Source organism: Oncorhynchus gorbuscha, linkage group LG12 (assembly GCF_021184085.1).
Source record: "Oncorhynchus gorbuscha isolate QuinsamMale2020 ecotype Even-year linkage group LG12, OgorEven_v1.0, whole genome shotgun sequence".
In the NCBI taxonomy this organism is placed as follows: Eukaryota; Metazoa; Chordata; class Actinopteri; order Salmoniformes; family Salmonidae; genus Oncorhynchus; species Oncorhynchus gorbuscha.
Window position 1 is genome coordinate 55952740 of NC_060184.1, and position 25000 is coordinate 55977739.

The following is a 25000-nucleotide window of genomic DNA, read 5'->3' on the forward strand; positions in this document are numbered from 1 at the left end:
CTGTCTGTCTCTCTGTCTGTCTCTCTGTCTGTCTCTCTGTCTGTCTCTCTCTCTCTGTCTCTCTGTCTCTCTGTCTCTCTCTCTCTCTGTCTCTCTCTCTGTGTGTTTCATCTTTAGCCTGTCTCTCTGTGTGTGTGTCTGTAAAGTGTTGAAACATGTTATTTTTGGTGCTGCGGTCCTATATTGATAGTATTTAGTGGTTATCCAGTAGGTGGAGGAGAGCAGGATTGATGGTACAGTTGGAGAATGAACTGAAAAGCACTAAAGCAGTCTGTTGTGCTCCGGTAGCCCTCTGAGAATGACTTTATTTGTGTTTGTGTTAACAGACACTAGTGTGTGTTTCCCTAGCCCAGCCTCCCCCTCTCTGACCACAACTCACAACAGTCTCTCCTTTATTTCTCTTCATCTCTCCTTTCTTTCGGTCTCTCCTTCAGATCCATGAGAGACTGCAGCACTATGAGGAGCATAGTCCTGCCCCCATCCTGGACAGTGTTGGCTCCCTGGCCGCTGACGTAAGTAGCTCCCCCTCGCCCCGGTTTGCACACACACACAGGACACCTATACACACACACACATACCCTACCCCCGCGGAGTTTCCCGCTGGGAGTCAGATGAGGTTTCACTGTTGTTATTTCTCCTCCTGCGACCTTTCACCTCTCTCCATGTAGCTACCTGGCTCCTCTCACTCTCAGAATGATATGACACGCCTTTTCCAATAACACTGCACCCTTAGATCCCATCTCTCCCTCTCATCTCTCTCCTTTCTCCCACTCTTCTCCCTGACCTCCCCCCCCCTCCCTCCTTTCTCCCCCGCTTCTTCCCATACGTCTAGCTGCTACGGAATAGAAAATCCAGCTCTCATGGCCCCAGGGAACAAGTGATCATTTTTGAAGGGCATAAGGAAGGAGGGAGAGAGTGAAAAAGGGCAACAATTCAGAGGAAGGTTAAAAGATGGATGAGATCGTCAGGGCGGAGGACAGGAAGCGACAGATGAAAGAGGAGAAATGACTCGGGGAGCATAAATATAGGAGAGAAGCGAGAGAGGCGGTGTCACACTATCACCTGTGGCACACGACCCCGTTGATTTATTAACCTGTCGTCCTCTCCCCAAAATGCCAGCACTCTGTGTGTGTCTGTACATACATGACAGAGTACCAACATGGCATATAGCGATGGGTTATTTCCTTCCATCATCTGTACGGCCTTTAGACGCTCTGCTCCTCTCATCATCAGAGCCCTGACAACCCTTCTCTGTCATTATTAACTAAACATATATCTGACATTGTGTTGGTGGTGCTTCTTCCTATTGGTCAGTAATGGAACTAGCAGAATTACACACACACACACACACACACACACACACACACACACACACACACACACACACACACACACACACACACACACACACACACACACACACACGTGCATGGTTGCACAAGAGCATCCGTACATACACACACCTGTATAAACCACTGATCCAGTCTGGTTTAGTAATGTAAGCGGTGGTTTAATGATGTGTGGTTGTGTTTTAAATCCCCTGTTCTGTTTATTGTAATCAAAGTGCTGTGGAGTTTTCCTCATCTCCTTCTAAAGAGGCCTGAGGAGAGAGGAGAGGGGGGGCAGAGAGAGGAGAGAGGAGAGGGGGGGCAGAGAGAGTCAAAGGGATCTGAGAGAAAGATGGAGTGGGTCTAGTGGGTTGTTTTATGGCCTGGCTGGGCTGGCTGTGTGTTTCTTTAGCTGAGGGTGCCTAGCCTGAGTCTCAGGACTGTTGTTGCTGTCTTGCAAACTCCATTGCTGTCGTTGTTAAGCGGCCTGCTGTGTCAATGTACGCACACAGCCCTGGGACGGGAGAGACTGGTCTGGCCTGGTCTGGTCTGGCCCAGAGAAATTCTAGAAGACCGATGGATGATGTATGGATGGCAGGATGACAGCCCAGATCACCGGATCCACAACACAGCACCAGGGACTTAGTGCACAATACTGCTGTTTGTCTATTGTGTGTGCGTGGGAGAGAGAGACAACTTAGTTTATTTTTCCTTCTCCCTCCCTCCCTCCATGGGTCATGGCAAGCGTCCTTTTCTGTATTTATTTAAGGGACTCACCTATCAGCCCCCGTTCATTTTTTAAATGACCGCGTTTGAAATGTGCGCTTCCTCGTAAATGCTGTGAGAAACCTCAGATATCAGGATAAAGATGATTTATCAGAGCGGTCTGGAGTGACAGAGCCACCAACCAGAACCATTCAGAGTACTTGTGTTTTTAAGAACTATGTGTGTTTTTAAGAAGTATCCCTTTTCAACCGCGTCGTCTCGCAGAGCGTCGGAATGAAAGCCATTGAAGTCATTGTGTGTAGTAGAGTGTATGGTATTAAACTACTTGAGTAGAGGAAGTCTTGGTGAAATTCATTTTGGGGTTGAGTTTCAGTTATGGAGGTTGAATTTATTGCCTCACATAAAATGCCACTTCAACCCCGGTCTGCCCTCGTGCACTGTCTAGAGCGGTCTCAGCAGGTGACTCCATCCACAGACCCACCAGACCTCTACTGCTGCTGCTATAGGACAGACCTCATGAGTCCTCAAAATGCCTAGCTGGCTTGATGAAATACTATTACACACGCGCAACCACATGCATGCATGCGCTCACACACAGACACACACACACACACATAATAGGCCCATAAACTCACAAGCACAAATTAATTACACACAAGGCCACTGCTCCCAGAATATGTCTGTCTCCTTTACCCCGGCCCTCTCCTCTGTTGGTTGTCCTCCCATCCTCTCTAGTCTGTCATTCTCCAGACTGTCCACCAGGTGGGCCCAGAGAGAACTTCTCTCTCTCTTTCTCCATACTGACTGTCAATCCACAGTTACAATGCATTGATTCACAGGTAACTGCCAAAATAAAGGAAACTCTTGAGTAAATGAGGGAAACAAAGTATATTGAAAGCGGGTGCTTCCACATAAGTCTGGTTCCTGAGGTACTTAAGCAGTCAAACCATCCCATCATGCTTAAAGTCGTGTGGGTCGTTTTTGTGTCTCAGTCACCAGATCTCAACCCAAGTGAGTGTTTTCTACCACCGTCAACAAAATATGGAATTTCTTGTGTAAAAAATGACGCATCCCTCCAATAGAGTTCCAGACATTTGTAGAACCTATGCCAAGGTGCATTGAAGCTGTTCTGTCTCGTGGTGGCCCAACGCCCTTTATTTTGGCAGTTACCTGTACCTTCATTATCTTTGTCTTAAAGAAGTGTTACAAATGCAGAAGTGAACACAAGCTGACAAATACTGTCCGTGTATATGAATGTTGAACTGATTTCCATTGGATCTTTCAGGTAATAATTGCCATTAGGACAGACAGACCTGAAGACGTTGATGTTCGCTTCAGTGTCTTCTTCTTCAGTCTCATGGTGTCATCCAGCACCAGGCCCGTTTTAGCATGTCCAAGAGACAGAACCATGTATTTACCTTATGTTGTGGAAACATCTGGTGTAAAATTTAATCACAAAAAGATGAGCTTTAATTGAACAAGATGCATCGGTTATAGCCAGGCGCAGGTTTTTATTTGTGTTTGAAATAACGTAATGGGTTTCATGGCCGCGGGAACCGTAAACTCAGTGCTCCACATCAAGCCTGTCTAAACAGACATCAGTGTGAGGCTGGCCATGGGGTTACGACTGGAATACACTCAGCCACAATCCACAAAGTAGACACACACACACACAGAGAGAGAATGGAAAGTGTGATTGTAGTGTAGAAGCATGAAGGTAGTATAGAGTATGTTGTGTCATCTTTCTTCCCTAGTGAGTTATGAGCTAAAGCCTTTAATGAGACAATAAAAGGACCTGTTCTCTCTCTCTCTCGTAGCAGTTCACTTTGGCAAGGGGTGATGTCTGTACAGAGCAAGATGCTCACAACCTCATCTTTATTCTTCTCTCGCTCTCACACACACACTTAAGCTCCCGTCTGTCTTTTCAGAGGGCAACTGCAGTGCAGTAGTGACCCCTCTCTCTCTCTCCCTCCACGGCCCTTTCCTTCACCCCTGCTGCCTTGTACCTCACCCCTACCTGACTGCTACCTCACCCTGGACGTCATTAGTCAAACATACTCCGCTCTTTTCCTCTGTAATCATCACACGCTAGTTTGGGTGTGTGTGTGTGGGAGGATGATGTTCCTTGAACTGTTCCCCCTGGCTTTAGAGCCCCTTTACTGTGGTCTACTGGTGGTCGCTTGCTCAGAGCAACAGAGAGCAGGCTGTGTCAGGGTTAGGGGGCAAATCCTTTTCTATTCCAGTCAATTCAGAAAGTATACCAAATTCCACTTCCCCATTTTCCCCATTGAACAGCATCGACGAGAATTTGAATTTGAATTTCAGTGTACTTCCTGAATTGACTAGAATTTAAATGGATTGACCCTAACCCCGGTGTGTTTTTTTCTTCTCCCCTCCTCCTCCCACACACTCCTCCTCTTGTCCCTGCCAGTGGGAGGATTCTCAGAGCTCTTGTGATTTTTCACCGGGGCTCGTTGAACAGACGCAGTTCAGGCGGTTCTCCTCCTCATCCCCGTTCACTCACAAGCGACCCTTTGTCTGGGCACTCAGCCGCTCCTTCCCCGCTTCTCTCCAGCCTTCCTCACCCCCAGGGAACCACGGCTCTCTCTGCCAGGGCACCCATAAATCAGCTCCTGTTCAGCCCACGGAGATGAGCCCGGCCACCCCCTCTAGACAACCAGACAACCACGGGTCTGGTCCAGGCAGCAGCCCACCAGGTTTGGGTCTGGGCCCCTGGCTTTGGCTCTGGTGCTGAAGCAGAGGGTATTAAGGAGACATCAGATTGATGGGCTGTCTCTCTTCATGCTGCCTGGCGGCCTTCAGCACACAGACAGGGATTACTACCTCTAGAGCATGACTAAGGCCTCTTTTTGTCTGGCCTTGTTACATACTGACCAAGCTGCTTGCGCGCCTGCTGATTTTGTACCCCACACCAGACCCGATCAGGACACGCATGCAGGTTGAAACCTCAACAACTCTGAACCAATTATATTAGTTTGGGGACAGGTCGAAAAGCATTAAACATTCATGGCAACTTAGCTAGCTAGCTTCCGGTTGCTAGCTAATTTGTCCTGAGATAAAAACATTGGGTTGTTATTTTACCTGAAATGCACAAGGTCCTCCGGAAATTAATCCACAGCTAAAACGGTAAACCAAATGAGTTTCTCGTCATCTCTCCTGCTTCCTTCAGGCTTTTTCTTCTCATTTCTTCTCAACAGCCACACCATTCCTTACCAGATTCAGCTGAGGTCTAGAACTTAAGGAATGATTTGGACCAAATACAATGCTCTTAGTTTTAGATGTTCAGGACCAGTTGATTACTGGCCACCCATTCCTAAACAGACTGCAACTCTTTGTAAAGGGTTTTAGTGATTTCATTAGCTGTGGTTGCTGATGCATATATGGTTGAATCATCAGCATACATGGACACGCATGCTTTGTTTAATACCAGTGGCGTGTCATTGGTAAAAAGAGAAGTGGAGAGCCTAGAGAGCTGTCCAGTGGTACACCACACTTTACATGTTTGACATTAGAGAAGCTTCCATTAAAGAAAACCCTCTGAGTTCTTAACTCAGCAAAAAAAGAAACGTCAACTGTTTATTTTCAGCAAACTTAACGTGTAAATATTTGTATGAACATAACAAGATTGCACAACTGAGACATAAATGTAACAAGTTCCACAGACATGTGACTAACAGAAATGGAATAATGTGTCCCTGAACAAAGGGAGGGTCAAAATCAAAAGTAACAGTCAGTATCTGGTGTGGCCACCTGCTGCATATCTCCTCCTCATGGACTGCACCAGATTTGCCAGTTCTTGCTGTGAGATGTTACCCCACTCTTCCACCAAGGCACCTGTAAGTTCCTGGACATTTCTGGGGGGGGAATGGCCCGAGCACTCACCCTCCGATCCAACAGGTCCCAGACGTGCTCAATAGGATTGAGATCCTGGCTCTTCGCTGGCCATGGCAGAACACTGACATTTCTGTCTTGCAGGAAATCACTCACAGAGCAATCAGCCTGCAGGAAGGGAACCACATGAGGGAGGATGATGTCTTCCCTGTAACGCACAGTGTTGAGATTGCCTGCAATGACAACAAGCTTAGTCCGATGATGCTGTGACACACTACCCCAGACCCTGTCGGTCCCTCCAAATCGATCCCGCTCCAGAGTACAGGCCTCGGAGAAACACTCATTCCTTATACGATAAACACAAATCCAACCATCACCCCTGGTGAGACAAAACCACGACTCGTCAGAGAAGAGCACTTTTTCCAGTCCTGTCTGGTCCAACGACAGTGGCTTTATGCCCATAGGTGACGTTGTTGCCGGTGATGTCTGGTGAGGACCTGCCTTACAACAGGCCTACAAGCCCTCAGTCCGGCCTCTCTCAGCCTATTGTGGACAGTCTGAGCACTGATGGAGGGATTGTGCGTTCCTGGTGTAACTCAGGCAGTTGTTGTTGCCATCCTGTACCTGTCCCACAGTTGTGATGTTCGGATGTACCGATCCTGTGCAGGTGTTGTTACACATGGTCTGCCACAGCGAGGATGATCTGCTGTTCGTCCTGTCTCCCTGTAGCACTGTCTTAGGCATCTCACAGTACGACATTGCAATTTATTTCCCTGGCCACATCTGCAGTCCTCATGCCTCCTTGCAGCATGCCTAAGGCACGTTCGCGCAGATGAGCAGGGACCCTGGCCGTCTTTCTTTTGGTGTTTTTGAGTCAGTAGAAAGGCCTCTTTAGTGTCCTAAGTTTTCAGAACTGTGACTTTAATTTCCTAACGACCGTTCCACAGGTGCATGTTCATTAATTGTTTATGTTTCATTGAACAAGCATGGGAAACAGCATTTAAACTCTTTACAGTGAAAATCTGTGAAGTTATTTGGATTTTTACAAATGATCTTTGAAGACTGGGTCCTGAAAAAGGGCTGTTTCTTTTTTTGTTGAGTTTAGATAGATAGCAATTTCTGTGAACCAATGAGCACTGATGGAGTAATTTGTGTTAGTACAGTACATGTTGAGTGCCCTTCTCTATAAGCATGCTGAACGTCTGTTAATTTCTTTACAGAAAAATAGCATTTTATTTGGTCAAACACTATTTTTTCCAACAGTTTGCTAAGAGCTGGCAGCAAGCGGATAGGTCCGATGTTAGATCCAGTAAAGGCCGCTTTACCACTCTTGGGTAGCGGAATTACTTTGGCTTCCCTCCAGGCCTGAGGACAAAGACTTTCCTCTAGGCTCAGATTATAAATATGACAGATAGGAGTGGCTATAGAGTCAGCTACCATCCTCAGTAGCTTTCCATCTAAGTTGTCACTGCCAGGGGTTTGTCATTATTGATGGATAACAATCATTTTTCTACCTCTCCCACACTAACTTTACAAAATTCAAACTTGCACTGCTCTTTCATTTGTTTTATTTTTTATGCATGAATACAATTGCTTGCTGTTCTTTGTTTGAATTTCCTGCCTAAATTCGCCCACTTTGCCATTGAAGTAATCATTCAAATAATTGGCAACATCAAATGGTTTTGTGATGAATGAGCCATATGATTCGATGAAAGATGGAGTTTCATTTGTGTTTCTGCCCATCATTTATCCAACGTTATTTTTGTTCCATCATTCTTTACATCATTGATCTTGGCTTCATAATTTAGTTTCTTCTTCTTTTTGTTGAGTTTAGTCACATCATTTCTCAATTTGCAGTAAGTCAGCCAGTCAGATGTACAGCCAGACTTATTAGCCACTCCTTTTGCCCCATCTCTTTCCACCATACAGTTTTTCAATTCCTCATCAATCAATGGAGCCGTAACCGTTCTAACAGTCAGTTTCTCAACAGGTGCATGTTTATCAATAATTGGAAGAAGCAATTTCATAAATGGATGCTCCTCATGAATCACATCAGACCAACACATATTTTTAGCATCATCCACATAAGAGTCACAGCAAAATCTGTTGTATGATCTCTTATACACTATTTTAGGCCCAGCTGTTGGAACTTTGGCTTTCCTGGATATAGCCACTATATTGTGATCACTGCATCCAATGGGTATGGATGTAGCTTTAGAACAAAGTTCTACAGTATTTGTAAAAATGTGATCGATACATGTGGAAGATCTTGTTCCTGTAGTGTTTGTAAACACCCTGGTAGGCTGATTAATAACCTGAACCAGATTACAGGCACTAGTTACAGTGAGAAGCTTCCTCTTGAGCGGACAGCTTGATGAAAACCAGTCAATATTCAGGTCCCCAAGAAAGTAGACCTCTCTGTTTACATCAAATACACTATCAAGCATTTCACACATATTATTTAGATACTGACGGTTAGCTCTTGGTGGCCTATAGCAACACCCCAAAAGAAAAGGCTTTGGATGGGCCAAGTGAGCAACCACAACACTTCAATAACACTTGACATAAGATCTTCTAAAATTATTACAGGGAAATGGCTCTGAATATATATATATAGCAACACCTCCCCCACAAGCATTACTGGCTCTCCTATAGATGCTATATACATGAATTGCTTTTGCTGAATCATCAAATTAATTATCTAAGTGTGTCACAGACATGGCTAATATATGACTGTTATCGAATGTTAGCAAGTTACTGATTTAATTTCTAAGGCCTCATATATTAATATGGGCTATTTTCAGCCCTTCCCTGGGTAGCTTATCAGAAATAGACATAATACTGAAAGGAGCAAACAAAGCAAGATGATAAATATACATTCAGCAGTCCATTAATCAATTGGTGTGTGTGTGTATGTTGCGAGGTTGAGGCTCCGAACCCTTAGGCTTGGATCTGTCATCAGGTTGGACAATGAGTCTGTCATAGTGGATGTACGCAATGTCCCCACTCGCTCTGGCAGCTTTCATGGCTGGGATCAGTTCTTTCCTCTTCTGGTGAACAGCTTCAGGATAGTCCTCGTTGAGGAAGATATTCGTTCCTCTCAAGTTCTTGGCTCTTTGCAGAACAGCTACCTTGTCCTTGAACCTCAGGAACTTGACCACTATCGGCCTGGGCCTGTCAGCTGGGCCGGCGATGGGTTCTCCAGTACTGTGGGCGCTCTCCACCTCAATCTTCCTATGGTCCATCTTCAATTTCTCAGAGATCATTTCCCGCAGACTCCATCCAGGTCTCATGTGGAGATTCTGGAATTCCGTCCACAACCGTGTTGTTCCGCCTTGTTGGTCCCTGGAGATAATCTGTTTTATGTCATTGTTATCATGAATTCACACACAGAACTGATGCACTCTCTCAATGACTTACAGGTTGCTGTCATCTTGCCTTTCTCCTGTTCAAGTCATCGACTCACCGTTCTACTCATTCAACTCAACGTAGGTTATGCTGTTACTCCTTGCAGTTCCAGACAGGGCAGGTCACAGGGAAAATTGAAAACAACAAACAGCAGGGATCTAGACAGCCACAAACCCAGAACAATCTGTGGTCCCAGCCACGATGCATAACCGCGTCACGGGCTGCGTTCAAGAACTTTGCTGGCTTGATATGCAGCTCGCTGCGACGCCAAATAGCTCCTCAGACCCGTCCTTTGTCGGCAAGATCACTGGAAAAAGACAAGCAGTCCCAGCAACTGATGCCAACTGCGTCACGGGATCCAAACTAAGAAGCTACAGTGGCAAGATAAAGTATGTGAACCCTTTGGAATTACCTGGATTGCTGCATAAATTGGTCATATAATTTGATCGGACTGTCATCTAGGTGACAACAATAGACAAACAGCCTGCTTAAACTAAACACACAAACAATTATACGTTTTAATGTCTTTATTGAACACACCGTGTAAACATTCACAGTATAGGGTGGAAATAGTATGTGAACCTTTGGCAGAAATATACTCAACCAAACATTTTCTGAAGTTGCGGAACAGACCTGCACAACGGTCAGGAGGAATTTTGGCCCGTTCCTCTTCACAAAACTGTTTCAGTTCAGCAATACTCTTACGATGTCTGTTGAACTGCTCTCGAGGCCATGCCACGGCATCTCAATCGGGTTGAGGTCAGAAATGACTGGACCACTGAAAGGTGTATTTTCTTCTGTTGAAGCCATTCTGTTGTTGATTTACTAATGTGTTTAGGGTCGTTGTCCTGTTGCATCATCCAATTTCTGTTGTGCTTCAATTGGCGGACAGATAGCCTAACATTCTCCTGCAAAATGTCTTGATTAACTTGGGAATCCATTTTTCCATCAATGATAGCAAGCTGTCCAGGCACTGAGGCAGCAAAGCTGCCCCAAACCATGATGCTCCTTCCACCATACTTTACAGTTTGGATGAGGTTTTGATGTTGGTGTGCTGTGCCTTTTTTTTCTCCACACATAGTGTTTTGTGTTCCTTCCAAACAACTCAACTGTAGTTTAACCTGTCCACAGAATATTTAGCCAGTAGCGCTGTGGAACATCCAGGTGCACTTTTGATAACTTCAGACGTGCAGCAATGCATTTTCTTTGAACAGCAGTGGCTGTTCTTCCATGGTGTACTCCCATGAACACCATTCTTGTTTAGTGTTTAACATATTGTTGACTCGTCAACAGAGATGTTAGCATGTTCCAGAGATTTCTGTAAGTCTTTAGCTGACACTCTAGGATTCTTCTTAACCTCATTGAACATTCTGCACTGTGCTCTTGCAGTCATCTTTGCAGGACGGCCACTCCTAGGGAGAGTAGCAACAGTGCTGAACTTTCTCCAATAATAGACCATTTGTCTTGATGAACATCAAGGCTTTTAGAGATCTCTTTTGTTCGAGGTATGGTTCACATCAGGCAAATCTTCTTGTAAATAGCAAACTCAAATTTTCTCTAACCAACATCTCCAATCTCGTCTCATTGGTTGGACTCCAGGTTAGCTGACTCCTGACTCCAATTAGCTTTTGGAAAAGTCATTAGCCCTAGGGGTTCATATACTTTTCCAACCTACACTGTGAATGTTTACACGGTGTGTTCAATAAAGACATGAAAACGTAGAATTGTTTGTGTTATTAGTTTAAGCAGACTGTTTGTCTGTTGATGTGACTTAGATGAAGATCAGATCAAATTTGACGACCAATTTATGCAACAATCCAGGTTATTCCAAAGGGTTTACATACTTTTTCTTGCCACTGTAGTTGGCTACCAAGAACTTTTCAAACAAAGACAAATGAGCTCTTCCTTGTTCAGAGTTCCCAAGTTCATCTTTCAGTCACCCACGTGGGTATATGCTCCTAAAAACCAATGAGGAGATGGAACGTGGGTATAGGCTTCTAAAAACCAATGAGGAGATGGAACGTGGGTATATGTTTCTAAAAACCAAAGAGGGGATGGGAGAGGCTGGACTTGCAGCGGTTTGAACGTCACAAATATAACCGATTTTGTGTTTTAGCGCCTGGCCATGCAGACGCGTGCGAACAGTGTGGGGGAAATGATTGGATAACATGTATGTGTACATTTATTTTGCAAAGCGCGTGACGTGTCTGGTCTGGTCTGGTCTGGTCAGCATGTTAGTCTGTTGTTCTGTATGACTGTCTCGTTATCACTGGACGATATTAATGCTAACAGACACTCTCTCTTCCTATCTCTCTTTCAATTCACTCACTCACCTACTCTCAGCTGTCTGAGGAACTGCAGGGTAAAAGTGCCAGTGAAGAGATCAGCGAGCTACTCAATCTACTGGCTAAACCCCACGTCAAGGTAAGACACACACAAACACACACACACTATTTCTCTCACTCTCTATCTCGATCTCCCTTACCAACGTCACACAGAACACATCCAGTCACTCCGTACCCCATCCTTCTACATGGTACACAGAACACACCCATTCACTCCATACCCCATCCTTCTACATGGTACACAGAACACACCCAGTCACTCCATACCCCATCCTTCTACATGGTACACAGAACACACTGAGTCACTCCATACCCCATCCTTCTACATGGTACACAGTCAGTCTCCATACCCCATCCTTCTACATGGTACACAGAACACACCCAGTCACTCCATACCCCATCCTTCTACATGGTACACAGAACACACCCAGTCACTCCATACCCCATCCTTCTACATGGTACACAGAACACACCCAGTCACTCCATACCCCATCCTTCACTCCACCCAGTCCCCATACCCCATTCTACATGGTACACAGAACACACCCAGTCACTCCATACCCCATCCCCTTCTACATGGGACACAGAACACACCCAGTCACTCCATACCCCATCCTTCTACATGGGACACAGAACACACCCAGTCACTCCATACCCCATCCTTCTATATGGTACTCAGAACACACCCAGTCATTCCATATTCCATCCTTCTACACGGTACAGAGAACACACCCAGTCACTCCATATTCCATCCTTCTACATGGTACAGAGAGCACACCCAGTCCCTCTCAGTCACTCCATATTCCATCCTTCTACATGGTGCACAGAACACACCCAGTCACTCCATATTCCATCCTTCTACATGGTACAGAGAACACACCCAGTCACTCCATATTCCATCATTTTACATGGTACAGAGAACACACCCAGTCACTCCATATTCCATCCTTCTACATGGTACAGAGAACACACCCAGTCACTCCATATTCCATCCTTCTACATGGTACAGAGAACACACCCAAGTACTTCCGGCGCCGACTGAGATGGCCGCCTCGCTTCGCGTTCCTAGGAAACTATGCAGTTTTTTGTTTTTTTACGTGTTATTTCTTACATTAGTACCCCAGGTCATCTTAGGTTTCATTACATACAGTCGAGAAGAACTACTGAATATAAGATCAGCGTCAACTCACCATCAGTACGACCAAGAATATGTTTTCCGCGATGCGGATCCTGTGTTCTGCCTTACAAACAGGACAACGGAATGGATCGCATGCAGCGACCCAAGGAAACGACTCCGAAAAAGAGGGAAACGCGGCGGTGTTCTGGTCAGACTCCGGAAAAGGGCACATCGCGCACCACTTCCCAGTATTCTTCTTGCCAATGTCCAGTCTCTCGACAACAAGGTTGATGAAATCCGAGCAAGGGTGGCATTCCAGAGGGACATCAGAGACTGCAACGTTCTCTGCTTTACGGAGACATGGCTTACTGGGAAAACGCTATCCAGGGCGGTGCAGCCAACGGGTTTCTCCACGCATCGCGCCGACAGAAACAAACATCTCTCTGGTAAGAAGAGTGGAGGGGGCGTATGCCTCATGACTAACGGGACATGGTGTGATGAAGAAAACATACAGGAACTCAAATCCTTCTGTTCACCTGATTTAGAATTCCTCACAATCAAATGTAGACCGCATTATCTTCCAAGAGAATTCTCTTCGATTATAATCACAGCCGTATATATCCCCCCCCAAGCAGACACATCGATGGCTCTGAACGAACTTTATTTAACTCTTTGCAAACTGGAAAACATTTATCCGGAGGCTGCATTCATTGTAGCTGGGGATTTTAACAAAGCCAATCTGAAAACAAGACTCCCTAAATTTTATCAGCATATCGATTGCGCAACCAGGGGTGGTAAAACCTTGGATCATTGTTACTCTAACTTCCGCGACGCATATAAGGCCCTGCCCCGCCCCCCTTTCGGAAAAGCTGACCACGACTCCATTTTGCTGATCCCTGCCTACAGACAGAAATTAAAACAAGAGGCTCCCACGCTGAGGTCTGTCCAACGCTGGTCAGAACAAGCTGACTCTACACTCCAAGACTGCTTCCATCACGTGGACTGGGACATGTTTCGTATTGCGTCAGATGGGAATATTGACGAATACGCTGATTCGGTGTGCGAGTTCATTAGAACGTGCGTCGAAGATGTCGTTCCCATAGCAACGATAAAAACATTCCCTAACCAGAAACCGTGGATTGATGGCAGCATTCGCGTGAAACTGAAAGCGCGAACCACTGCTTTTAATCAGGGCAAGGTGTCTGGCAACATGACTGAATACAAACAGTGCAGCTATTCCCTCCGTAAGGCTATCAAACAAGCTAAGCGTCAGTACAGAGACAAAGTGGAATCTCAATTCAATGGCTCAGACACAAGAGGCATGTGGCAGGGTCTACAGTCAATCACGGACTACAAGATGAAATCCAGCCCAGTCACGGACCAGGATGTCTTGCTCCCAGGCAGACTAAATAACTTTTTTGCCCGCTTTGAGGACAATACAGTGCCACTGACACGGCCTGCAACGGAAACATGCAGTCTCTCCTTCACTGCAGCCGAGGTGAGTAAGACATTTAAACGTGTTAACCCTCGCAAGGCTGCAGGCCCAGACGGCATCCCCAGCCGCGCCCTCCGAGCATGCGCAGACCAGCTGGCCGGTGTGTTTACGGACATATTCAATCAATCCCTATACCAGTCTGCTGTTCCCACATGCTTCAAGAGGGCCACCATTGTTCCTGTTCCCAAGAAAGCTAAGGTAACTGAGCTAAACGACTACCGCCCGTAGCACTCACTTCCGTCATCATGAAGTGCTTTGAGAGACTAGTCAAGGACCATATCACCTCCACCCTACCTGACACCCTAGACCCACTCCAATTTGCTTACCGCCCAAATAGGTCCACAGACGATGCAATCTCAACCACACTGCACACTGCCCTAACCCACCTGGACAAGAGGAATACCTATGTGAGAATGCTGTTCATCGACTACAGCTCGGCATTCAACACCATAGTACCCTCCAAGCTCGTCATCAAGCTCGAGACCCTGGGTCTCGACCCCGCCCTGTGCAACTGGGTACTGGACTTCCTGACGGGCCGCCCCCAGGTGGTGAGGGTAGGCAACAACATCTCCTCCCCGCTGATCCTCAACACGGGGCCCCACAAGGGTGCGTTCTGAGCCCTCTCCTGTACTCCCTGTTCACCCACGACTGCGTGGCCACGCACGCCTCCAACTCAATCATCAAGTTTGCGGACGACACAACAGTGGTAGGCTTGATTACCAACAACGACGAGACGGCCTACAGGGAGGAGGTGAGGGCCCTTGGAGTGTGGTGTCAGGAAAATAACCTCACACTCAACGTCAACAAAACTAAGGAGATGATTGTGGTCTTCAGGAAACAGCAGAGGGAACACCCCTATCCACATCGATGGAACAGTAGTGGAGAGGGTAGCTAGTTTTAAGTTCCTCGGCATACACATCACAGACAAACTGAATTGGTCCACTCACACTGACAGCGTCGTGAAGAAGGCGCAGCAGCGCCTATTCAACCTCAGGAGGCTGAAAAATTCGGCTTGTCACCAAAAGCACTCACAAACTTCTACAGATGCACAATCGAGAGCATCCTGGCGGGCTGTATCACCGCCTGGTACGGCAACTGCTCCGCCCTCAACCGTAAGGCTCTCCAGAGGGTAGTGAGGACTGCACAACGCATCACCGGGGGCAAACTACCTGCCCTCCAGGACACCTACACCACCCGTTGTTACAGGAAGGCCATAAAGATCATCAAGGACATCAACCACCCGAACCACTGCCTGTTCACCCCGCTATCATCCAGAAGGCGAGGTCAGTACAGGTGCATCAAAGCTGGGACCGAGAGACTGAAAAACAGCTTCTATCTCAAGGCCATCAGACTGTTAAATAGCCACCACTAACATTGAGTTGCTGCTGCCAACACACTGTCATTGACACTGACCCAACTCCAGCCATTTTAATAATGGGAATTGATGGAAATGATGTAAATATATCACTAGCCACTTTAAACAATGCTACCTTATATAATGTTACTTACCCTACATTATTCATCTCATATGCATATGTATATACTGTACTCTACAACATCGACTGCATCCTTATGTAACACATGTATCACTAGCCACTTTAACTATGCCACTTTGTTTACTTTGTCTACACACTCATCTCATATGTATATACTGTACTCGATACCATCTACTGTATGCTGCTCTGTACCATCACTCATTCATATATCCTTATGTACATGTTCCTTATCCCCTTACACTGTGTATAAGACAGTAGTTTTTTTTGGAATTGTTAGTTAGATTACTTGTTGGTTATCACTGCATTGTCGGAACTAGAAGCACAAGCATTTCGCTACACTCGCATTAACATCTGCTAACCATGTGTATGTGACAAATAAAATTTGATTTGATTTTGATTTGATTCTCAGTCACTCCATATTCCATCCTTCTACACAGAACACACCCAGTCACTCCATATCCCATCTTTCTACACAGAACACACCCAGTCACTCCATATCCCATCTTTCTACACAGAACACACCCAGTCACTCCATATTCCATCCTTCTACATGGTACACAGAACACACCCAGTCACTCCATATTCCATCCTTCTACATGGTACACAGAACACACCCAGTCACTCCATATTCCATCCTTCTACATGGTACACAGAACACACCCAGTCACTCCATATTCCATCCTTCTACCCATGTCACTCCATATTCCATCCTTCTACAGACAGAACACACCCAGTCACTCCATATTCCATCCTTCTACATGGTACACAGAACACACCCAGTCACTCCATATTCCATCCTTCTACATGGTACACAGAACACACCCAGTCACTCCATATTCCATCCTTCTACATGGTACACAGAACACACCCAGTCACTCCATATTCCATCCTTCTACATGGTACACAGAACACACCCAGTCACTCCATATTCCATCCTTCTACATGGTACACAGAACACACCCAGTCACTCCATATCCCATCTTTCTACACAGAACACACCCAGTCACTCCATATTCCATCCTTCTACATGGTACACAGAACACACCCAGTCACTCCATATCCCATCTTTCTACACAGAACACACCCAGTGACTCCATATTCCATCCTTCTACATGGTACTCAGAACACACCCAGTCACTCCATACCTCATCCTTCTACATGGTACTCAGAACACACCCAGTCACTCCATACCCCATCCTTCTACACAGAACACACCCAGTCACTCCATACCCCATCCTTCTACATGGTACTCAGAACACACCCAGTCACTCCGTACCCCATCCTTCTACACAGAACACACCCAGTCATTCCATACCCGATCCTTCTACATGGGACACAGAACACACCCAGTCACTCCATATTCCATCCTTCTACATGGTACTCAGAACACACCCAGTCATTCCATACCCCATCCTTCTACACAGAACACACCCAGTCACTCCATATTCCATCCTTCTACATGGTACACAGAACACACCCAGTCACTCCATATTCCATCCTTCTACATGGTACACAGAACACACCCAGTCACTCCATATTCCATCCTTCTACATGGTACACAGAACACACCCAGTCACTTCATATTCCATCCTTCTACATGGTACACAGAACACACCCAGTCACTCCATATTCCATCCTTCTACATGGTACACAGAACACACCCAGTCATTCCATACCCCATCCTTCTACACAGAACACACCCAGTCACTCCATACCCCATCCTTCTACATGGTACTCAGAACACACCCAGTCACTCCATACCCCATCCTTCTACATGGTACTCAGAATACACCCAGTCACTCCATACCCCATCCTTCTACATGGTACTAAGTCAATCTTGCATTTGTGTGTTATTTCTCCCATCTCCCTCCAACAATGACATCACGTCCTAGCTGTGCTGTGGGTTCTGTCCCAAATGGTGCCCAGTTTCCTATATAGTGCATTACGTTTGGCCAGGGCCCTGGTCACTATATAGGGTATAAGGCGCTATTTGGGATGCTTCCCACAGGAGGTTGGTGGCACCTTAATTGGGGAGGACGGGCTCGTGGTAACGGCTGGTGTGGAGTTAGTGGAATGGTATCAAACACACGGTTTCTGTGGTTTCCAGGGGTTTGTTGCCACTCCATTCGCTCCATTCCAGCATTAGTATGTGCCGTCCTCCCCTCAGCAGCCTCCTGTGTCCTCTCTATGATACATGACTTCTCTGTTCCTCCACAGGTCAGCCAGATGATATCACACCAACGGATACAGCACTTCTTCAAGCTTTTAAAGGCTTTTTCTTCTTCTCTCCTTTTAACAATTCTCTGGCTGCTGTCTCTCTCTTGTTAGACGTAAATCTCAAACTTTAGATGATCATGCAGACCCCAGGTGTGTTTGTGTGTGTGTGTGTGTGTGTGTGCAGGTGTTTGTGTGTGTGTGTGTCTGGTGAGAGGTTTGGAGAGACACCTTAGATATGACTCAGGCCGTCACACTGTCAGACAGACGGAACGTTGCCAGAAAAACAAAACCTTGGAGCTCTGCCTCTGTCTCCATCATGTCAAACAGCAGGACAGAGAGGGAACAGTTACAAGATGAATAGAGTCAGATGGACCCCCTCACACTGAACATCAGGGGAATCGCGCGTGCTTGCGTGCTTGCGTGCTTGCGTGCGTGCGTGCGTGCGTGCGTGTGAATTCATCATAACTGCAGTCTGTCTGTTGGAGGGAGTGCTGCCTGCTTCACTATGCTATGGCTTTGTCTCAAATGGCTCCCCATATAGTGCCTTAGGCTCTGGACAAAAGTAGTGCACTATATAGGGAATAGAGTGTCATTTGGGATATAAAAAATATCGCCAAAGGGACGTGCCCTAGTCTCGACGGCTCATTGAGGATTCTCTTCTGCCACGGAGCGTGCCGGTGTCCGCACACCTCCCTTTATTGGGTTTTGATAGAGTTTGCAGGTTGTGTTACGGCCCAGCATCGAACCATCTCAGGGGAGCTCTCTCTCTCCTCGTAAAAAGTCATCGTTCACTAGGGCCGACCGGCTCCGGGGGAAGGAAAGATGAGAGACTGAGACGGGGGAGTGGTCCAAGCATTGCACGCACTGGGACACAGACACACATACTGCCTCCGCCATCAGGGCTGCTAAGTAGGGGCCTCTCCCCTGTCTGTCTCTCATCTCTCCTTTCACCGCAGCGGTCTGTTCATAGATACCCTAGTGTACACACACTGACACGCATGCACGGACACACACACTCCCCCTATCTCCCCCTTCCCTCTCTCTCTCCACCCTGGCTGGTGTCTGTATGGTTTGTGCCTGGCCCACAACGCTGCCGGTCTGATGGTTTCAACGCTCCCTGGGTAAACCGTCACGACGATGGTCTTCCAGCTTCAAGCAGCAGAAGCACTCGGTCACGATAGATTAACTCAGCCTCAGCTAGCCAGAGTGGCAGGGGGAACGTTTTAACTGTGACACATTCACTGACTGACTGAGGTTTGGAAGCAGTCACATTTGAGTGGCTAGTTCTCCGTGTCTAGTTCCCTTCCTCCTCCCTCTCTCTCTCCCTCCCCTCACTCTCACTCTCTGTCTGTGTCACTCTCTCTCCCTCCTCCTCCTCACTCTTGATGGCTGGACAGAGATGTGTCCGTTCTACTGGGGCACCGACACCGACCCAGGTCCATGGAAATCCCAGTCTGTGTGTAAAACACAATCAGATGGCTGGGCTCTGAATGGTGTCTCTGTGTGATAGTAACTGTGTCACTCTCCATTATGGCTGAAAGGATCCCTTTCTAGGGCAGGACATAAATCACAGCGTTTTAAAGTGCTTCTCTGCACACACACGCATATACACACATACACACACTCACCCGCCTCCCCACCTCTCTCTCCCGTTATGATTCCCAGATGGATAAACAACTCTTGCCCATATTAACCTCCTCAGAAACACTAACATTGACAGTGATGAAAGTGGCAATTATGACGGCTGTCTGTTTCCGGGGCGGGGGGGTCTCTGCCTACCACATCGTCGAGCCAGGCACTTCAGAATAAGAATTTCAATTGGTACCCTACTCCCTACATAGTGCACTACTTTTGACCAGGGTCCATAGGTTTCCAGTAAAAAGTAGTGCACTAGGGAAAAGGATGCCTTTTGGTCCCCAACTTCGGATACCTCTGAGACCGGGCTGGGCTCGCCCTGCTAACAGTACTGTGAGGGCCTGGCGGTGTTTGTGTTCATTAGACATGATAGGGATCCTATAAAAACAGATCACTGAGCTTGTCCAAATAAACCTCCTGGTCATTCCTGGCATCTAGCGCTCATTAAACTGGGCTTGTCTGTTGAGTCCTTTTTCATCCTGCAGAGGCAGACAGTGCTAGGCTGACACTTAACCCACTGCTCCAGAACCCCGCTCTGTTGTGTCCCAAATGGCACCTTGTGCCCTGTGGGCCATGGTTAAACGTAGTGCACCATGTAGAGGATAGTGTTCCATTTGGGACTCAGGCTCGGTCTCGCCGTAACCCAGGCTGTATAGGAGGCCCAGCTCCTGCTCCAGCTGAATCATTCAGTTCCAACAAGGATATCAGCTCTACATTCAATTAAGAGACACATACATGAACACACACACACACACAGAACACTGACTCTAAAACATAACAGGATCTGCTCACTGTAGTTGACCCAGAAAAATGCTTCTGTGTGTCTGTGTGTGTGTCTGTGTGTCTGTGTCTGTGTGTGCGTGTGTGCTCGTCTATGTGTGCACGTGCGCTCTTCTGTCTGTGTGTGTGTGCGTGCGCTCGTCTTTGTGTGTGCGTGTTTCTGTGTGTGCGTGTTTCTGTGTGCGTGTTTCTGTGTGTGCGCGTTTCTGTGTGTTTGCGTTCGTCTGTGTGTGTGTGTGTGTGTGTGTGTTTTTGTGTGTGTGAGTATGGGCGTCTCTGTGTGTGTGTCAGCAGCCACCACAAGCCAGGGGTCTGCTCTGCCATGTGCTACCTATTAGCCTGGTGCTGTTGATGCTAGTCTCTGCTTGTGATGGGGAGTTTTTACAAGACATTACCGGCCAGGCTGTTACGACCTGTCAGGGGACAGGAGGTGGGGTGAGTGTCAACTCGGACCTGTCAGGGGACAGGAGGTGGGGTGAGTGTCAACTCGGACCTGTCAGGGGACAGGAGGTGGGGTGAGTGTCAACTCGGACCTGTCAGGGGACAGGAGGTGGGGTGAGTGTCAACTCGGACCTGACAGGGGAGGTGGTGGGGTGAGTGTCAACTCGGACCTGACAGGGGAGGTGGTGGGGTGAGTGTCAACTCGGACCTGACAGGGGAGGTGGTGGGGTGAGTGTCAACTCGGACCTGACAGGGGAGGTGGTGGGGTGAGTGTCAACTCGGACCTGACAGGGGAGGTGGTGGGGTGAGTGTCAACTCGGACCTGACAGGGGAGGTGGTGGGGTGAGTGTCAACTCGGACCTGACAGGGGAGGTGGTGGGGTGAGTGTCAACTCGGACCTGACAGGGGAGGTGGTGGGCATCGATGAGTGGATAGGGATCCAACCGCGGTCTCCAGACTTCCTGATGCTAGAGAGGGAGTATGGTAACCTGAGACTAGTAAGGATGTAGAGGAAGTCGGATTAAGGATAGTGAGTAGGGGTACGCTATGAGGACTCATACGAAGGCGTACGCACGCACACACACAGACACAAAGGGCTAGGAAACCGAGAGTGGAGGGGGAGCCCTGTGAGGCCTGAGGTGAGCTGGGTTAAGTTAAGGAAGTGATATTGCGGTAGGGTTGGTCTGTCCGTGGTTGAAGCAGGAACAAGCTGTGATTGGCACATAGTAGCAGTCCTGGGTGTTCTTGAGGAACCAGATCAGGTGTTGAGTGACAGTGACAACTCACCAGGGCAGCTGGGGACACCGAATGTGTCCGTCTGTTTGTCTGTCTATCCTCTGAGTCCCCCAAAAATACTCCTCTCGCGATACTACCTCTCTACTACCACATGAAACGTTTTCTCTAACCTCCCAAAAAGAGAAGGAAGAAAAATTTAAGAGATGTGGCTACTTAGCAAATCAAGAGAAAGAGAGCGTTCCTCTGAAAAATATTTGTACTGTAATGTTTTATTCAGCTCTGAATGGAGAACAATCAGGTGCAGGATGCTTCAAAACACTGGCTAGTAGAATCAGTGAGTCGGTTATGAGAGAGGGGAAGGTTGGAGATGTTTCTGGACCGTAGGGTCATTCAATGAAGGAGAAGAGCAGGCCTGTGTGTATCTGCTGCTGACTCAGACTGACTCCCAGTGGAGCTTGGGGCACATCACACCAGTTCTCTTCCTCCTTCTCTTTCTCCTATTCCTCCTATCTCTTCCTCCTCTTTCTCCTCTTCCTCCTCCGTCTCCTCTCATCTGGTCTTCTTTAGGAACATCTTGAACGCTGTAGCGCAGTGTGCTCCCATGTCATAAAACAGACTGCTCCTCCCCTCCTCTCTGTCCTCCATCTCTCTCACCCTCCTCTTTCTGGCACGTGATTGGACAATGTTTTTTATTTCGTGGGGAAAAAACGGCGCGTTTCCAGCAGCATTTGGAGAGGACACAGAGCCGTTAAATAGTTAGAGAAATGACTCAATGCGATAATTCTCGTCTGTGTCGTCCCATTTCTTCTCGCTCTGCTGCTGCTTGTGAGAGTGTGAAATATGTGAGGCGCCTGAGAACTTCATTACTTTGCTCCTCGCTCTGTCTGTTGCTGAACATCAGCTAGCTAGCGTTCCCGTGGGAGCAGTCCCGACACACACACACTCACTGGTCCTCCATTCCTCTGTCCTCCTTAACATCCCCCATGATTCATAGCGTCTCAGTGCGACCTCGGAACGAGCGGTGCTAACCTCCTTTAATCAGGAAGATCTATGAGCAGACTATGAGCCTTAATGGCAATTAACACATGTAGATAGAATAACGGGAGCTTAACCAAATCAAATCCATCATCAGGTACTTGAGGCAGGCACAGCCATTCATAACGTTCAGAGGAGGGACTTCCTCCCTCCGTTTTTCCTGTCTGCCTTTTCTCTCGCTCTCGTTGGAAGGGCCTCTGCGTATTGTAGGAGTTCTCTGTAGTTTGGCTGTGTGCTGTTGTTAACTGCACATTGTCTCCGTGTCAGGATGTGGGCTTTGTTTCGTGCATGGTAACCCTAATCCTTCTCTTTCCTCTCCCTCTTCCCCCTCTATCGCTCTCCTCCTTTATCCCCCTCTTCTTCTTCTCCGTAGAGTCTTCTGTCTGTCCATGACACGGTGGCCCAGAAGAGTTACGACCCCGAGTTGCCTCCGCTGCCCGATGACATCGATGATGACGAGGTCTCAGTGAAGATCATACGGCTGGTCAAGAACAAGGAGCCTCTCGTAAGTCCCCCTCACAACTCTCGCCACAACAACAGCAACAGGTTCCCTGTTTTCTTCATTGACCAGTAGTCAGTGTGAGATGGTGCTTCTCTATATCTGAAGTCTGGAGAACCAGATGAGACCCCTCTGTAACAGTATTGGACTGGTACTCCCATCGTTTTTGTGTACTGTTCTGTAAGTCAGACTGGCCCATGAACAGTATCTGGCTTGTTTTCCTCCCCTGTGGTGTTCCCTCATGGTGCTCCCAGCTCACGTCCGCACGGCGATGTCTGACCTCAGCAAGAGCATCAGTAGCAGCAGCATGGGCTTCTGAATCCCAAGTGGCATCCTATTCCCTACATAGTGCACTACTTTTGACCAGAGAACAATGGGCCTTGTTCAAAAGTGGTGCACTGCAGAGAATAGGGGGCCGTTTGGGATGCGACCATGGTTTTGGCCTTGTTCCCTTCCTCACTCTCATCCTTTACTTCCTGGGTGGCTGCTCCAGTTCCTTCTCTCCACTCTGACAGACGTACCACACATTCCCCTGGTCTTTTCTCTCTCTCGCCGCTGCTGCTGTCTAACAGCCACCCCTCTATGTGGTCAACTGGCAGGTCGAGTCTCTCACCCTCTCCTCTTTCTCATCTCTCGATCTCCATCCTTCTCTTCCTCTTTCTGTCTCTACTGTTCTCTCTCTCTCTCACACATATGTATATATATATATCCATGTCCTGAACTCAGTGTCCTGCCTGGCTTGACAGTTCTCTTCCTGTCCCTCCCCCTCTGGACTGATGGCCTGTCACAGAGCTCTGTCATCAGAACGCCGCCCTTTGTGTGTGTGTGTGTGTGGAGGCCACGACCCTGTTTTGATCTGGTCTGTGCGTGTAACCGTGCTGTCCTGTTTTGACTGGTTTCGCTCTATTTTGAGGTTCCATTGGCTCTCGGCCTGCCTGGCGCCACACCACCCCCCTTCCCCTAACCACACCCCAGGGAACCGGAGAGGAATAGAACACACCTAAAGTAATTTGGGGTTCCAGAACTGGAGCCTCCAAACTTCTCCTTCCATGTTCCACTGGCTGGCCATTGTAATAGGTGGCATTCACTTCACTTAGTCAGCCCTGGCTCTGGAATGTCCTCTACGTCCTCATTGGTTTAGTTGTGCTACTATAGCCCAAACTACAACTACTGCTTCTACTACTACAACTACTACTACTACTACTACTATAGCCCATACTACTACTACTACTACTACTATAGCCCATACTGCTATTACTACTACTACTACTATAGCCCGAACTGCTACGACCACTACTGCTGCTGCTACTACTACTACTACTTCTACTGCTGCTGCTACTACTACTACTACTTCTACTGCTGCTACTACTACTTCTACTACTACTACTACTACTACTCCGCTACGACTACTACTATGGCCAATACTACTACTACTACTTCCACTGCTACTATAGCCCATACTACTACTACTACTACTACTACTACTACTACTATAGCCCATACTACTACTACTGCTGCTACTACTACTACTTCTACTGCTACTACTACTACTTCTACTGCTGCTACTACTACTACTGCTACTATAGCGCCTACTACTACTACTACTACTACTACTACTATAGCCCATACTACTACTACTATAGCCCATACTACTACTACTACAGCCCAAACAACTACTACTACTACTACTACTACTACTATAGCCCAAACTACTACTACTACTGCTGCTACTGCTACTACTGCTGCTACTACGACTACTACTACTACTATAGCCCAAACTACTACTACTACTACTACTATAGCCCAAACTGCTACTGCTACTACTACTATTACTATAGCCCAACTACTACTACTACTACTACTACTACTACCATAGCCCAAACTACTGCTA

At 47.3% G+C, this 25000-nt stretch overlaps 1 protein-coding gene across 2 annotated transcripts in view; it reads left to right on the forward strand.

The window, feature by feature from the left end:
* The window catches only part of mpp7a (MAGUK p55 scaffold protein 7a), a 288163-nt gene that overhangs the window by 132084 nt on the left and 131079 nt on the right, over positions 1-25000 (forward strand). For both annotated transcript variants that reach the window (XM_046292386.1, XM_046292387.1), the window contains exons 5-7: positions 435-512; positions 11658-11738; positions 22984-23115. In XM_046292386.1, the coding sequence (XP_046148342.1) occupies positions 435-512; positions 11658-11738; positions 22984-23115 (291 nt within the window). The remainder of the gene's footprint in view (positions 1-434; positions 513-11657; positions 11739-22983; positions 23116-25000) is intronic.